At 34.4% G+C, this 15,580-nt stretch overlaps 2 protein-coding genes, 1 long non-coding RNA gene and 1 pseudogene across 5 annotated transcripts; 1 reads left to right on the forward strand and 3 right to left on the reverse strand.

Moving 5' to 3' along the window:
- On the reverse strand, window positions 594–2,218 carry LOC104728517 (pentatricopeptide repeat-containing protein At5g46680-like). The gene has a single exon (XM_010447483.2). The coding sequence runs from the start codon at window positions 2,112–2,114 to the stop codon at window positions 708–710; it is 1,407 nt and encodes a 468-aa protein (XP_010445785.1). The 5' UTR covers window positions 2,115–2,218; the 3' UTR covers window positions 594–707.
- Window positions 2,398–3,538, reverse strand: LOC104724711 (RING-H2 finger protein ATL30). Its single transcript, XM_010443258.2, has one exon. It carries the CDS (start codon window positions 3,458–3,460, stop codon window positions 2,585–2,587), a length of 876 nt encoding a protein of 291 aa, XP_010441560.1. The 5' UTR covers window positions 3,461–3,538; the 3' UTR covers window positions 2,398–2,584.
- Window positions 7,656–9,859, reverse strand: LOC104724712 (annotated as a pseudogene).
- On the forward strand, window positions 13,518–15,251 carry LOC104724713. Of its 3 annotated transcripts, none has more exons than XR_757752.2 (3): window positions 13,518–13,844; window positions 14,006–14,468; window positions 14,882–15,251. It is a non-coding gene; the product is annotated as an uncharacterized LOC104724713 (long non-coding RNA). The 3 variants fall into 3 exon arrangements; XR_757753.2 differs by having other exon boundaries at window positions 13,634–13,844; window positions 14,160–14,468; XR_757751.1 differs by lacking the exon at window positions 13,518–13,844 and having other exon boundaries at window positions 13,851–14,468.

The raw sequence follows: 15,580 nt of genomic DNA on the forward strand, positions 1-15,580 counted from the left end.
TCAACAAACAAACACGTGTTCATGTCTCTTAACATTTCTGATGAATGTATCATCTCTAACGTAACATGCAATAGATCTTTGTACTTATGTATAGAGAGATTAAGAGTAAACAAAGTGTATCAAATTTACGAAGTCCGAGAAAGAGAGAGACAATAACAACAAAGAACGAAGAGCAGAAACTGTTGTTTTGTCAGATTTGTCCACGTCGAGAGGGTAGGCTCAGTCTTATCTTTAGTCCTCTGCCAAAAAGAAAATTTCTTACTGTTTTCTGTTAAAAACAAAAAGGAACCCAAATAGTTAAAAGTCGTATAGAGAAGGTTCAAAGTTCAAAGATTAGCTTTTTAACTGTGTTCAGAAGCAGCACATGAGTAACATGGCTTCATTTTGGGACCAGTTGTTCCAAAAGTGGCGTCTTTGGTCATTTTCCTGAAGTTGCTTTGTGTCCTCTGAACCAACCTCTAATCAAATAACTAAATTAAACACATAGAATTTACATTTAGCCTTACAAGTTATCAAATTTAGATATAGTTAAGAGCTCTTAAACATATAACTGATCTCAAGTCACTAGTGTTGTTAAACAAGGTTTGGTTTATATTCTCTTATCTAATCGGGTATATTGATCGATAACATACTATTTTTTCCGATGACCCTTGAGGCTCATGGATGAATCAATATTTTTCTTCTATAAGATACACTTTCTAAAGTCTTTAAGGATACATTAATGCATTGGATTCAATAGCTGCTTTGATTTTAAAATGTGTCTTCCTTGCTGCCTGGTAAGATACCGTCGTCCGTAAACCGGACAACACTGCTCGTCTAGCCGATGACGGAATCTTCATTCCTTTATTGTAACAAGACAATAGCAGCTTCGAAGCACATACGAGCTGCCCATCTTTACATAGATTATGCACAACAGAAGTGTAAGTAAACTCATCTCTAACTTCCATCGACGCAAACAACCTCATCGCACGATCTACATGACCCGCTTTACACAACCCATCAATCATACAGTTACAAGTGACCACACTAGGCAGCGTCCCCATCTCTCCCATACATGCCATATGCTTCTCAGCTCCTCCTGTATGACCTATGTTTAACAAACCATTGACTATAATCGTATGCGTGTAATCATCAAGTTTCAATCCTTTAACCTCAATCTCCTCCAATAGATCCTCCACCGCATCTAAATTCCCATCTTTAAAATACAGATTCAACAACGTGTTGTATGAAACAATGTCTTGACTCCGTGTACCGCTTCTCACAAGCTCTTGCATACACTCGTAAGCCTCCTCTGCTCTTCCTGTTTTAATCAAAGCACTAACAACCGCACAGTTCGCATACCCGTCAAAGGTATAACCTTCTTTCTTCATTTTCATAAACAACTGAAGCCCTTTCTCAATCCTCCTAGTCTTAAAATACATTTTAAGCATTGTTGTGTACGTTACCGCATTAGGAGTGTAACCCGATTTCTTGAGCTCTCTCAACATCCAATTCAAGGAACCAACCCTTCTCGCTTTACAAAGACCATTGATGAGAATGTTATAAGTCATAAGCTCAGGTTTAACCCGAGTCCTCAGATGCTTAAAGAGCTCAATCGCGTTACCCGTATGACCACTTTTACAAAGCGCATCAAGAAGAATGTTATAAGTATCAACACCAGGAACCAACCCAGCTAACTCTATATCCTCGTTAAGAATCCGAAACGCTTCACCATGTTTCCCTAATTTGAAGTAACAAGACATCAAAGTGTTGTAACTCCAGATATCAGGAGACAAACCTGAGTGAAGCATTTCGTCGAACAGTTGGAGTACACGATTTAGCATCAACTGTTTAGCAGCTCCGGAGATCAATGAATTGTAAGTAGCAACGTCAGGTTCGATCCCAGCTTCTCTCATACGACGAGTTACAGCGTAAGCTTCATCGATCCCGACGAAACGAGAGTACCCTTTGATTAAAGTGTTGTAAGTGATAACATTGGGGAGAACACCTAATCTGATCCCGTCTACGAGTAAGGATTCAGCTTTCTCCAAGTTTCGGAATTTACAGAGAGAATCAAGGCATATGTTCATTAACTTGGTTGAGATTCTTGGGAAATTCATTAACCCACGAACCATTCTTCGAGAGATGAACTAATAAATCGAATCCACCACATTGTAAAGAAACTTGAATTTGGAAACAGAGCTTGACGAACAAGAAAAAAGGCAAAAAAAAAAAAAAATGAATCTTTGGTCTTTTCAATAAACGTCGTCGTCTAATACTAAAAAAAATACTCGCAAGTAAACGGCGCCGTATATACGAAACAGAAATAATATTTGAATAAAATATAAGAGTGTCTTTAGATGTCATCATTACTAACATAGTACTAACAAGTAACAACATACAATAAATTTAGGTTATAGTTGACAAAAATTGTTTGACATGAACTATTCAATTTTTCTAAACTCATTTGGATAATGTATCTTAAAACCTATATTTTGACCCCCAAAAAAAAAAACCTATCTAATTAAGAAATACAAAAAACAACAACAAAATAATGAACTAGTTAATTTTTTTTTAAAAAACGACAAAAACTGTTAATCTTTTTTTAACTTCCTGATTCCGGTACAAGTGATTGACCAGAAACTTCACCAAACCGGCCTCCTTTGTTTCTCATAAGCTCACCAAACGAAATACAACTCTCTGTTTGATTATTGTTATATCTTCTCGTAACCTTAATCTTTACATGATCCGGTAACCTCAATGTATACCTATCTTCTTCCTCCGGTTTATTCCTAACAATTGAATGACCAGTCGTTTTCGATCTCGAGAACTTATCCGGTAACGTCTCGATCTTTCCTTCGTTGTTACTACTACTACTTTGTCTCGACAACATAACCTCGTTTGGAAGAGATGGCGTTTGATCGCGGTTTTCATGTCCGTTTTCTTGTATGACTTCGATGATCAACTCTTTGATGTTTTCGGGTGCGTTCGGATCTAAATTCCGGCGACAAACAGGACATGTTTTGTTAGATTCAAGCCATCGATCAATGCATTCTTGATGGAAAACATGGTAACAAGTTGACAAGAGCCGGAGGAGGATGTGTTCTTCTTCGAATTCAAGAAGACAAATCGCGCATTCGAGACCGCATTTGTCTTCCCTAAGATCTTTGACGGATGAGAATGGAAACGTAGGGAAGGATTGGATGACGTGTGGCTCTAGACCAGGGTTAGCCGGTGGTGGACCAGGATTATTGTCTTGTTGTGCTTGAGTTTGATTTTCGGACAATCCGTTGCGGTAATGGTGATTCCAAGCTTCGGTGAGAGTGTGGAAGAAACATTTGCAAAAATAGAGAGCGAAGAAACCTATAAAAAAGACGACGAGGAGGATCACGGTTAGGATTATGACTAGAGGCGGTTTGTTGTAATGTGGCGGTGGATATTGAGAAGTAGTGTTTCGATTGATCGGTTGTGCAATCGGCATTGAAGAAAAGTGTGTCGGAGATGGTTTATCTCCGACAAAATGTTTTATTTGGTTTTGTGATATATATTTTCTGTTTAATTTAATAAGTTTTCTTAAGTGTGTTAAAATTTTGTGTATGGTGACAATGTGAGAGAGTGTATGTGCTTAGAATTTGTTTACTTAATTTAGAAATGAGTTTTGTAAGTCGTGTGTGTGATTGATTTCAGTTGCATTGAACGAGTCTTTAGTGACATTGTTTTGACGATTAAACCGCATAAGCTACATACACTCTGAAAAGTTGTAACAAGGGTCGATTAAATTTAAGTTATTATTTTTAATAGCATTCTGAAAAAAAAAAGCTTTTAAACGGTAACGCACTACTTGAATACAATTTTAACTTACACTAAACGCAAACAACAGAGGAGAATGAATTATATACGAGTAAGACGGTAGATGAGTGCAACTATTCGAGCTGGCTTAGTGGTGCAGCTAAGATATGGTCATATGGGAGAGTGAGCTTAGCTTAACTCTATCCACAGTTCGACGAATAGTGTGCGCCTTGTATAAGCATAGTCTCTGCACCTTTAAAAACTATGTAATACTCTCTCCCGCTATCCGATCATCATAAACAGCTTTCCCACCTAATTAAGGTATTCTAAAATACCTTTCTCCATAAATAAATAAATAAACAAAAAACAAAAAAATATAAAATATAAAATGAGGTATTCTAAAATACCTCTCTTCTTTTGATCTGAATGCTTTTGATTTTCACAAGTAGACATATATATATATATATATATATATATATATATATATATATATTTCTATGAAAAACGAGGAAGGTATTGTTTTGAAAAATTTGTGACTGATGAGAATGTGAGTGTATATGTTATGATCCGTTTACTTAATTTGGAATGAGTTGTGATAGTTGTGTCATGTGTGATTTGCGTAAGTTATATTTTACAGAATGATGTATTTTAGCCAGACGTTAAACGACAAAAGATAACGTCTTATATGTTTTACGTGGATTCACAAATCCTGTAACTACTCGTGGGATAGTGGTGCAAGGTTGTGTTATTGCCTTGGCAATTACAAGCGTTCGAGTAGTTGCGTCAGTCCAAAACCAAAGTCAATGTCGAGTAGTTGCGCCTGTGCATAACCAAAGTCAATGTCGTCTCACTAATTTCTATTAGGAGATGCAAATGAGGTATTCTTAAATACTTTTCTTTTTTTGTGTTTGTCCTTATTTTTTTTCTTCTAAATTGATTTATCGTTTTAATATATATATAGGATGAATTAGCCCAATAACCAAAACAAAAAAAAACTATAGTAGAAAATAACATTATATTTAAAAAAATTAGAAAATTAGAATGAAGATAGTGTAAAATTACTAATTTAGTGTTTTTAAGTGGTGGAGGGCAGTGGTGGTTGTTGGTTGGCGTGGATGGACAGCGGCGGTAGCTGGTGGCGGTGGCCGGCAGCGGTGGCTGGCGGCGATGGCCGGAGAAATTGGTCGGAGGTGGCGGCCGGTGGTGGTTGCCGGAGTTCGCCAGAAAATGTTGCTGGAAAAGTTCGCCGGAAGAGGAAAACTATACTCTAAAAAATTGTACATTGAGAATCCAAGTAGTGATGATGATAAAGAGGTGAAGGTGGTCGCCGTAGATGGTTGCCGGCGGTGGTTGCCGGAGGTGATGGCGGTGGCCGGTGGTTGGAGAGTGGTGGTGGTGGTGGTGAGAGGATGGTGGTGGGGGCTGGAGATAGGATAATGAAAGAGTAAAAATTGGCATTATACATATAATATTGGGTATATAATTAATACATGGTTAGTGTAGTTAGTTTGTACATTATAGTATTTTTTTGGTTATACAACCCAATTTCCCTATATATTATCAGTGTTTTTTCCGTGTTTAAAAAAAAAAAATTCGTTGTTTTAAATTTAATTTTCTTAGTTTTCTTTTTGTTAAACATTAATAAAAGAAATCATGATTTTACTCCAGCTTAAGAATTACATATTGATTAAATTATCAAGAATTTGAAGAGGAAAGCGCATGACTAATTATAATAATAGAATCTCATGATTAATGATCTCTGTTTTTTTTTTTCCGAAGAATTTGGTCTAATACAAATTCAATTTATGATATTTTAGATTTCTTAATTTCTTCATCTTTCAAATATTAAAGAAGACCCTTTGGTTAGTTCCATTAAAGCTTTATTTATTGATGTTTTCCAAGCATTCTAACAGTAAAACCTTTTAAGTTAGTTGGCAAAAAAATAATAATTAAATTACCACATACCTTTCCTTTTTAAAAATGATGGGATTTAAACACCACCAAATAGAGAAAACACACCCCAAAAAAAAAACTGTTTAAGCAAATGTGTAATCGTTTTTTGGAAATGAAAAGTTGATGCTGAGCCAAACAAAAAAAAAAACTAATCAATCAACTCAAACCCAATAAATAATATAACTCATGGCAAAATACTTCCCATCACAGAAATTGAAAAAATAAAAAAAAAGAAGAAGATATGAACGTAGCTAAGAAATGAGACAAAAGACATGTCATGTCGACATTTTTCTATAAAATAATAATGGCTGCAAAGTAGCTGCAGTCGTTACTTTCGGCTCGTTGGTCTAAAACATGTTGTGAATCAACACCAGACCAGAGTTCGAACAGAATCGACTGCATTTCATGAAGTGATGATGATGATGACGAGGATCAAGTTTGTGATGACTATGGTTTCAACATCAGAGGTACTTTAAAGTACCTTTTTTTTTCTTTTGGCTGAGCAGTGGATTAAGTTACTTATGGATAAATGCTAAACAATATGGCTCATACGTTGAACGTTGAAGAAGAAAGTGCAAAAATAAAAAGAGGAAGAACAAATTGCCATATAAAATTTTTTTGGGTTGCTTTGCTTTGCGCGACTATTCTAACAGTTTGGTGGTATATGAACATGTGTCAATGCTCTACAGTCAGCTGTTCGAGTAGTTGCGCCATCTCCATCCATCACCACATACAAGCTTCTCTCTATTATTGTATACCTAGATAAATAAGGTATTTTAAAATACCTTCTCTTTTTATTTTATTTTCAGATTAATAGTGAATATTTTTTCATGTAATAAAATAAATTGCTCAATTTGATGGCTAAAAAAATTGAATGCTTTTGATTTTCCGAAGTAGACATATATTTATATGAAAAACGAAGAAGGTGTATTGTGTTTTGAAAATTTTGTGACTTAATTTGGAAATGAGTTTTTGATAGTGGTGTGATTTACCTGAGTTATATTTTACAGAATGCTGTGTACTTTGCCTAAAGTTTTTTTTTTTTACATAATATAGGTTCAGTCCGATGTTAAGATTTATCTAGTGTAATTAATATTTTATGGCCAAACATTAAACGAAGAAGAAACGGTAAATTGTTTACTTGGCATCAAAAATCTTGCAACTACTCGTAGGCTGGTGGTGCAAGCATGTGTTCGAGTGTTCGAGTAGTTAAGTATTCTTAAATAATAAATACCTAATTTTTTCTCTGAATTTTGTTGTTTTAGATTTAATTTTATCAGTTTTCTTTCTGTCAAAATTTAATAAAAAAATTATGCTTTTACTCAAACTTAATAATTACTTGTTGATGAAACGCACATGACTAATTATAATAATATTAGGGTGAATGTCACTCGAACTCATTTTGGGTGTGAGTTCTGTCACAAAAACCCACTTTCCACTCATGGTATACTTTCCTAAGTTTTTTGCTTATGTGTCAACTTTCCTNTCTATAAAATAATAATGGCTGCAAAGTAGCTGCAGTCGTTACTTTCGGCTCGTTGGTCTAAAACATGTTGTGAATCAACACCAGACCAGAGTTCGAACAGAATCGACTGCATTTCATGAAGTGATGATGATGATGACGAGGATCAAGTTTGTGATGACTATGGTTTCAACATCAGAGGTACTTTAAAGTACCTTTTTTTTTTAATCGCACGGTTTATTAATAATTTTTATAACGCACTTCGAAACTTACTACGAAGTACTAAATTGAATTATAAATATTAACAAAAAGGATGTAAAAACTAAAAACAAATAATATTCACTGTGGGTGATAAATGAATTTTAAATAGAAGGTCAAGTTAATAATATGTATAATTCAGTTCAAAAAATAGAAAATGAAGGTTTTTATTTCTTTTTTCTAATCACTAATTCAATATCATAGCAAAAAGACAATTATAATGTCTGAGAAACTAAAGTCGCAATAAACAAAAAAAAAAAAAAAAAAAAAAAAACCCTGAAAGAAGACTAATTCAAGATCTCTCTATATTTTTTATCTAATAACCCCTAAAAAGAAAAAGCTAGAAAGAACGAGATGAAGCTAGTCTCTTCTTAAGATTGTGTAAGCAACGAAGAAGCGATCAGACTATCTCAAAGGAAAGAAAGATCAGTTCCCCCCCTAACCATAACCAAAACCAAAACCGAGATAGGTTTCCGCAGCAAATTCATATCATTGACCATGATGATTAGGCCAAAGATGTTGGTACATTTGCATCTGATGAGGATGAAGAGGTTGTTGCTGTTGTTGAGCTCCATAAATCCCATTATTACTGTCACGGTGCATTGCTGGATAACCGCTCTCATTCTCTTCTGATGACTCGCTAGATGGCCCTTGAGAGACTGATCCAAAGTTCAACATGTTAGCAGGCGCAGAAGCCGGTTCAGGATTCTGTGCCCTAGCATTGTTAACGCTACTTTGTTTAGGTTTCTTTGCTTCCGCAACAAAGCTTCCCACTACGACCTATATATCAACATCACGACACAAATGAACATCAAATGATTAAACAGATTGTGATTATATTTGCGCTTAGCCTATTAAACCATCTTCTTCCTAACTCGAATACAATGAAAAAGGCTAGGCTTCCGCAACAAGAGTTCACGTTCTGTACCTGGACTTGTGTTGCAGCTACCAGTGAACCAACAACACTGCCACCTACAATCCGGCCATCAGGTCCAGCCAAAGAGACACTCAAGCTACCACTTCTGTTCATGGAACCATTTACCTCATAATTCAAGAACGAGCCTGAGAGAGTAACGATCTCAAATCGTCCCTGCAAAAGAACATAATATACAAATCTCAACACCAAAGACACACAAAGACTAAAGCTAAACACTAAAGACAGCAAACAAAAAAAAAACCTCATAAGAAATGGTTCCACCAGAATGAGAAGCTTGACGAAGCGTCACTCTACAAACTGCACCACTTGCAGAGAGAATACATATTGTTCTTGGCCCTTGATCCGAAAAAGCCATCACCTTTGCCGCTATGTCCTGGAAAAAAAAAAATACTAAGTAAATTTCATACCAATTTAACAAAAGAAGAACATCCAAAACTCATTCTTCCATCTAAATTCACTGAAACAAGAACATTTTACTTCCACCAATCTTTTCTAATTACCAATCTTGAAGCATGAGACAAAACTCATTTTGAGAATACTAAAACAGAACAACAACACTTTACCTCTCCTGTCTTAACTTCAATGACATGAGGTGTAAACCCAACTCCAGCAGTTCCTCCTACAAAAACAAACCCATCAAATCAAATTGCATGTAATCCAAAACAAAAATGTGTTAAAAAGATTCAAACTTTTAGAGTTCTTGTTATATACCTAAAGCATCAAGCTGTTTCTTGCTAGAACCAGGAGGTCTTCCTCTGTTTCGTTTAGCAGGTGGATCAACAGAGTTAGTACCATTTCCTCCACTATCTCCAACACCACCTTCACCACCGTAAGAGTTAGAAGCGGCGGAGAGAAGAGGAGACGTGGGAGCTAAACCCAACGCAATGCTACCATCAGGAGTGTACTTCCTAGGCCTACCTCGCTTCTTCTTGGCTTGTGGTTGATGATTCTGATTCTGATCCTCGATCCCAAATCTCATCGGTTGAGAAGAAGGGGACGATCCATCACCAAATCCAAGAGATTCAAGCGTCTTCTGATCCATTTGTTGTTGTTGTTGAAACGTTTGAGATTGTTGTTGTGTTGAGGATGACCAAAAGGTAGACGATGATGATGTTGGATCGATTGAGATGTGGAAGTGGGAACCATCAATGCAGAAGAAGCAGCGGCGGCGTTAGGGTTACGGTAATGATGAGACATTAACATACCAGGTTGAAGGTGTGACGGTGGTTGTAGTGGGTTATCTCTGGAATCCATTAGAGAAGGGAAGAGAGAAGAAGAAGGAATCAACAAACAAAAAAAAAACTCAAAGATTGTTTCTTTCGGCCTAATTTTCGTAAAGGTTGAAACTTTCTGTTTTATGAATTCCGAGAAAATAGAAATTACAAAGCTAAAAGCGTGTGAATGAGCTAACAACTTTGAGTCTCTCTCTCTTCTCACACACACACATACAGAGAGACGGAGAGGGAGGAGATGAAGAAGTGTGGCGGACAATGTAATATTTAATAGGGAAATGAATATTATTAATATTTTTGATTAGGAATTAAAATGAAATCTGATTCTCTTTTTTTGGGGTTTGTTTTGTTAAATTTCAACTGAATTGATTTGGTATTACTCTACTCTACATGAAGCATTCAAGTAAAATATTCTGGAATCCTTATTAGATCGTAGTTTGTTTGTTTGATTTGTTTTATTATCATGATCCAAAACGTAGCAAAGAATCTTTGTGATCATCAGCTTTATTAAGAGTTTACTATTTATAAACATAAAAAAAATTCTCGAATAAAATATTGTGAGAAGCCTTGTAGACGTTACAAATATTACAATGATAGAATAACATATTCCTTTTAGTTTTGATCAGTGTGGGTGGTATCAATAACTCTCAAGAATTGATGAAAAATTTAGAAATAGAGAATTTGATTTCTCTTTCTTTTATGTGTTGATGGGAAATGATCCCAAATTTGATTTTAGAGAATGTTGATTTCTCTTTCATAACTGCTTGCTTATTGCAAAGTAAATGTGCTACTTATGAGTTATGAATACTAAGAAGACAAAGAGAACTATACGTTGCGGTATCGAGAGTTAAGAGTCGGCGAGGTTTGAAGATTCTTTATCATCGATGAGGAGGCTAAACGTGGTAAGACAACTACGAATGTTGTTTATAAAGAAATATTCCAAAATCTGCTAGGTATGTCTCACAAATTGTGAATTCATCATTGTTATTCAATCGTTATCTCAAACGTCAGTTAGACTAAACCCTTTTCATTCCATCTCTAACTACAGATTATGGAAGTTAGCAGTTCCCTAACTATGACAACTAAATTATAAAGGTAAACTCATATTCAGTTATCTTAATTAGCATATAATCTGAAATCGAACAAACCAATCCGAAAAAACCGATTTGAATCGGTTTCGGTTTCTCTGTTAAAATAGATCGGTTTTTATATTGAGTGTAATTCGGATTTCGGTTTTAAACCGATCTGAACCGAAATCTGATCGGTTATCCGCTAAACCGAATTCGGAATTAATTTTTAGGCATTGATATTATTTGTGGGCTTGGACCGAGTTAATTTTTAGGCATTGATATTATTTTTTGGGCTTCTAACCCAAGCCCATTAGCTATAAACGGATCTCCTTTATAAATTTAATATAGAATCGAGAGAAGCAGGATTTGAACCTCAGACTTTATAGATAAGGGATACACACGCTAACCATCTGAGCTATGCCATTTTTTTGCTTTTACTTTCCAAATGATATATATAAGGTATTTGGTTTAAGTTCGGATTGTAAAAAAAAATTAAAAACCGATCCGAATCCGAACCGATCCGATCCGAAAAACAGTCAGATTCTAAATGGATTCTATATATCCCAATCCGAAAAATCCGATCCGATCCGAACCGAAAATCTGAACGTCCAAGGCTAATCTTAATAGAAAAATGTATTTTAATAGTAAGGTCAATTTTATACTTTGCATTTAAAAACCGGTTAATCCACCTCCAAAAATAATTCACACTTACAATTACTGTCCACTTTTTTTTTCCACCAAAAATAAAAATTACTGTCCAGTTTTTCTCTTTTTAAAGATATTTATTTTTATTAGCTTTTGCAGTGGCTGCAGCGCATGATACCAAAGAACATGAAGAACTGCTGTTTTTTCTCTATTCACCAGTCACCAGCATCATTATTATATTGATGTTGTGATTGCTTATGTGATACGTTTTAAGTTCATTCGTGTAATTTGGGATAATAGATTTCTCTATAACATAATTTGATGTTTATAATTTGATGTTGTGATGTAACTGCTTGTTTATAATTGATGTTTCAGCTGATGATCATATTATGCTGGTAGTCTGGTACCTTCTTTTATTTGTTTCTAATGACTTTTTATGTACTTGTCACTATGCTGCAAATCTGTTAATTTAGTGACCGAGAGTAAACAACCACATAAAGAATCATGTCACCTAGGTAGGAACAGATTAGAAGGGAGAGGTCGATACTATTATCAAGCTTAACACTTATTTAGACATACACATCAGGGAAGCAAATGCTAAGACCCATCACACATACGATTGATTACAAGTGATAAAGGCGGGAAAGACGAGAGCAAATCTAGGGAGGGTTCACGCTCTGGAAGAACGAAGACACTAAAAGAGCATGTCCATCGGTTAAATTACTCATGGGGATATTTTTAAAATTATACAATAACAGTTTTAATAAATTTATTATGATGATAAATTCTTTTTTTTTTTTTTTAAGATAATGATAGTTTATTAAAAATTATATTAGATTTTACAATTAATATTTATTAAGCTTATATAAAGCCACATAATTTCCAAAATTTCAAACGTATTCAAGTATATTTTTTATAGATCTGAGAGTATTATTTACGGATCTAGATTGCTTTTAACAAATTAATCAAAGATTATAATTATATTCGTTCAATTGTGTAATTTTTTTTAAAAATTTCTTAAATTTCAACAAACTATTTTCAAAAGTAAACTAAAAAACAATGCATTTTTTTCCAAATTTTGCTCTTTTTTATTAGAAGAATACAAAAAAAACATTTGTCTCCTAGAATTTTATTTTCAGCTTGATTTCAATGACATTGTACAATATTTAAAAGAGTAAAGCAAACTAAATAATTAAGGTATTGGTTTTTGTGTTAAAAATTAAAAATAAATAATTACGTCTAATCTAGTTTAATAAACTATTACATATATATTTTTTGGATATAACTCATTGTTAATATGATATATTTTTTTATATATTGGACTAAATTTGAATATAAATTTGATGGATTCAATTATGTTTTGGGAAAGACGTCGATTTTTTTTTAAAAAAAGGAAAACCTAAACTTATAGGTGTCAATTGATTCGATGGTTTCATATATCTGCTTTGTGGTTGAAAAGTGTCGTAGCACCTCCAATGGTGTATCTTAAGATTAAAACATTTAAAATTATACAAAAAGTAGAGGTGTCAATTGGGCTAGTCCAATCCGGTCCAATCTGAAATCCACAAAGTTTGAATACGATTGAATCCAGTCTAGCCTAGTTTGGTCTAAAATATTTTTAAACCTATATTTTAAAGCTTGGTTCAGTTCTTACTGAATTATAGAGTTTTTCAGGAATTTACGAACTTATCTTAGAAATAAAAAATCAAACTTATAAGTTTATAATAAGTCTTAAAAAGCAGTGTTTAAAAAATACATTATAAAACAAATCAATCATAATTTAAATATTTCATCAATATTCACTAAAACTAACTTAATTTAAAAGTAAAAGTTTAAAACCAAATAATTTTCAATACTTTAACCAAACAAAACAATATATAAATTATATAAAATATGATAGATAAAGATTTTAAAAGTAATAAATAAGGTTATTATATAAATATAAAAACTAGAGTTAGAATTTTAAACTATATTTACAATAAATCATTAATCAACTATTACAAATTAAACAAAATAAATAAAAATACATTTGTTTAGGAGTCTTCAAGTCGGCCCGAACCCGTACTAAACCCTAAAAATCCTGGAGTCAAAACGAACTGAACCCGAAAAGACTGCATTTTTATGGATATATATATTAAAGCTTGAACATGATATTTTTCAGAGCGGATCGGATTAGTATGCGAGATTTGGCCTAATTCACCTATCTAATCAAAAGTAACAAGTAATTAACTAAGAACCGGTTCTAATGTAAGACGTGTAGGTGTCTGATTGGTTCAGGCATAATTAAAAATAAAAATAAAATCAGCGCGTGTGTTTTTGTCTCCGTCTCTCTCTGTTTTATCTCTGACTCTTTGCCCCAACGCAGCCATCTCCGTCGCAAAAAACAGCGGCAAACCTCCGATCCGGATTCGGCTCAAGTTTACATCGAGAAACAAATTTGTGAAAGTGAGAGAGGCAGTCGTGAGAATCGCGGATCCAACACGAAAGCTCGGAGGATTCGTGGTGGCAATTTCTGTTTAGTAAGTTTACATCTGGTTCTGGGCATTACTGATTTGAGTTGATCGTATCTAGTGATTTCAAATTGCGTCAAGTTTCCCAGACTAAGTCTTTTGTGATTCTGTTGAGTTTCAAACTCCCCAGGCCACCTGAAATATCTGATTTTTTTTTCTTCTTCTTATAGATAAGCTTTGATGTTGTTCGATCTTGTGAGCTGTGATCCTGAATCTGTTGGCTCAATGGTTAATTTGAGGAATTTTTGAAATTGAATTGGCTTGTCCTGAGAATTTTTTATGTATTGTCAATGATCAAAAACCATCTTTTGGTGTCTGTTTCAGGGATTGATTGAAATTAAACGTTAGCAACATTTTACTCTAGGTTTGAATCTTGGTAATCTCGCCCACGGATTTATGGCTTAGAGTATGATACGTGACGTTGGTCCGTAACAGAGTACCATCTTGGAGTTTCTATATCTCTTATTGCTGCTACTTGTTTTTGGCTGAGAAAATGAAGAGATTTTATTGGAGGGATTCTTGTTGTATCAATGTGTATGTTCTTGACGGTGTATATAGATATGTCGACTTGAAAAATCCTGTTGAGAAGCCTTACAATTGCTGCTGCTGCTGCTTCTGTTACTGTTACTGCAGGTTAATAATTTGCTTCTTTAACTGATGTTTGTTTTGTTTTTGTTTTGTTTTACACAGCAGGTTAATAATTCAGTGACTATGGAATTTAGGTACACGATTATTGTCACTTTTAGGCTTTGATACTCTTTCTTGTCACTAGAATGCTGCATATGCTTCTTGTTCGTGAAGATCATGATGATATATGTGATATAATGCACATATAGCTTAACTCTTTAAGTTTTTGGATTAGTTGATTGATCTGCTTCTCAGTTTCAGTTGGTTCCAAATTCTTAGATTGGTTATTGGTGTTGCTTTATATTAGTGATTGCTTCTCATCAGTTTCACTTTGCTTTGTTCTTGTTATTGGAGATCTATATGTTTGTTCTCTTTTGATTTTCAATGATCAGTTGCTTAACATGAATTTGTTATTGCAGCGACCAATCTCTTCAAGATTCTTCTCAAGTACAGGCCAGAGGACAAAGCTGCAAAAAAGGATCGCATTTCGAAGAAGGCTCCAGCTGAGACCGAAGGAAAGCCTTCTGGATCCAAGAAGCCCGTTGTTGTCAAGTATGGACTCAACCACGTAACTTACCTCATCGAGCAGAACAAAGCACAGCTTGTGTGATATTTCTGATATAAATATGGTTTTTTTTTTTTTCTGATATAAATATGGTTAAGAGAGATGGTCTTAGGCAGGACAAAAAACCATGGTTATCTAAAGCCATGGGATATATTTTAAGTAACTTCAGTCTTCGTCAGGACTTTTGTAGTTTCGGTTAACTAAATCACTGTGTGTTTGCTTTATCTCTAAACCAAGATTTTATATTGCTCAGACAGTAGAAGCAGAGATTAGGTTAAACTACTCTGGTCTCAGACAGTAGAAGCAGAGATTAGGTTAAACTACTCTGGTTTTTAAACTTACAGTAAAGATCTAGTGAAACAAAAAAAAACCCCAAAATAAAGATGCATTTCAACAAGTCTCGATCGTAGTTTTTTTTGTTTGTTTTGGTTGTATTAAGGCAAAACAATGGCCGACTCTAGACATTGCACAAAGATTAAAGAAAGGCTAGAGAGTGAGTTACTCTCTGATGTGTCAGATAACAGCTTCTGTAACACTTGCTTCACATTTGCTC

The sequence above is a fragment of the Camelina sativa genome, chromosome 11 (assembly GCF_000633955.1).
Source record: "Camelina sativa cultivar DH55 chromosome 11, Cs, whole genome shotgun sequence".
Classification (NCBI taxonomy): domain Eukaryota; kingdom Viridiplantae; phylum Streptophyta; class Magnoliopsida; order Brassicales; family Brassicaceae; genus Camelina; species Camelina sativa.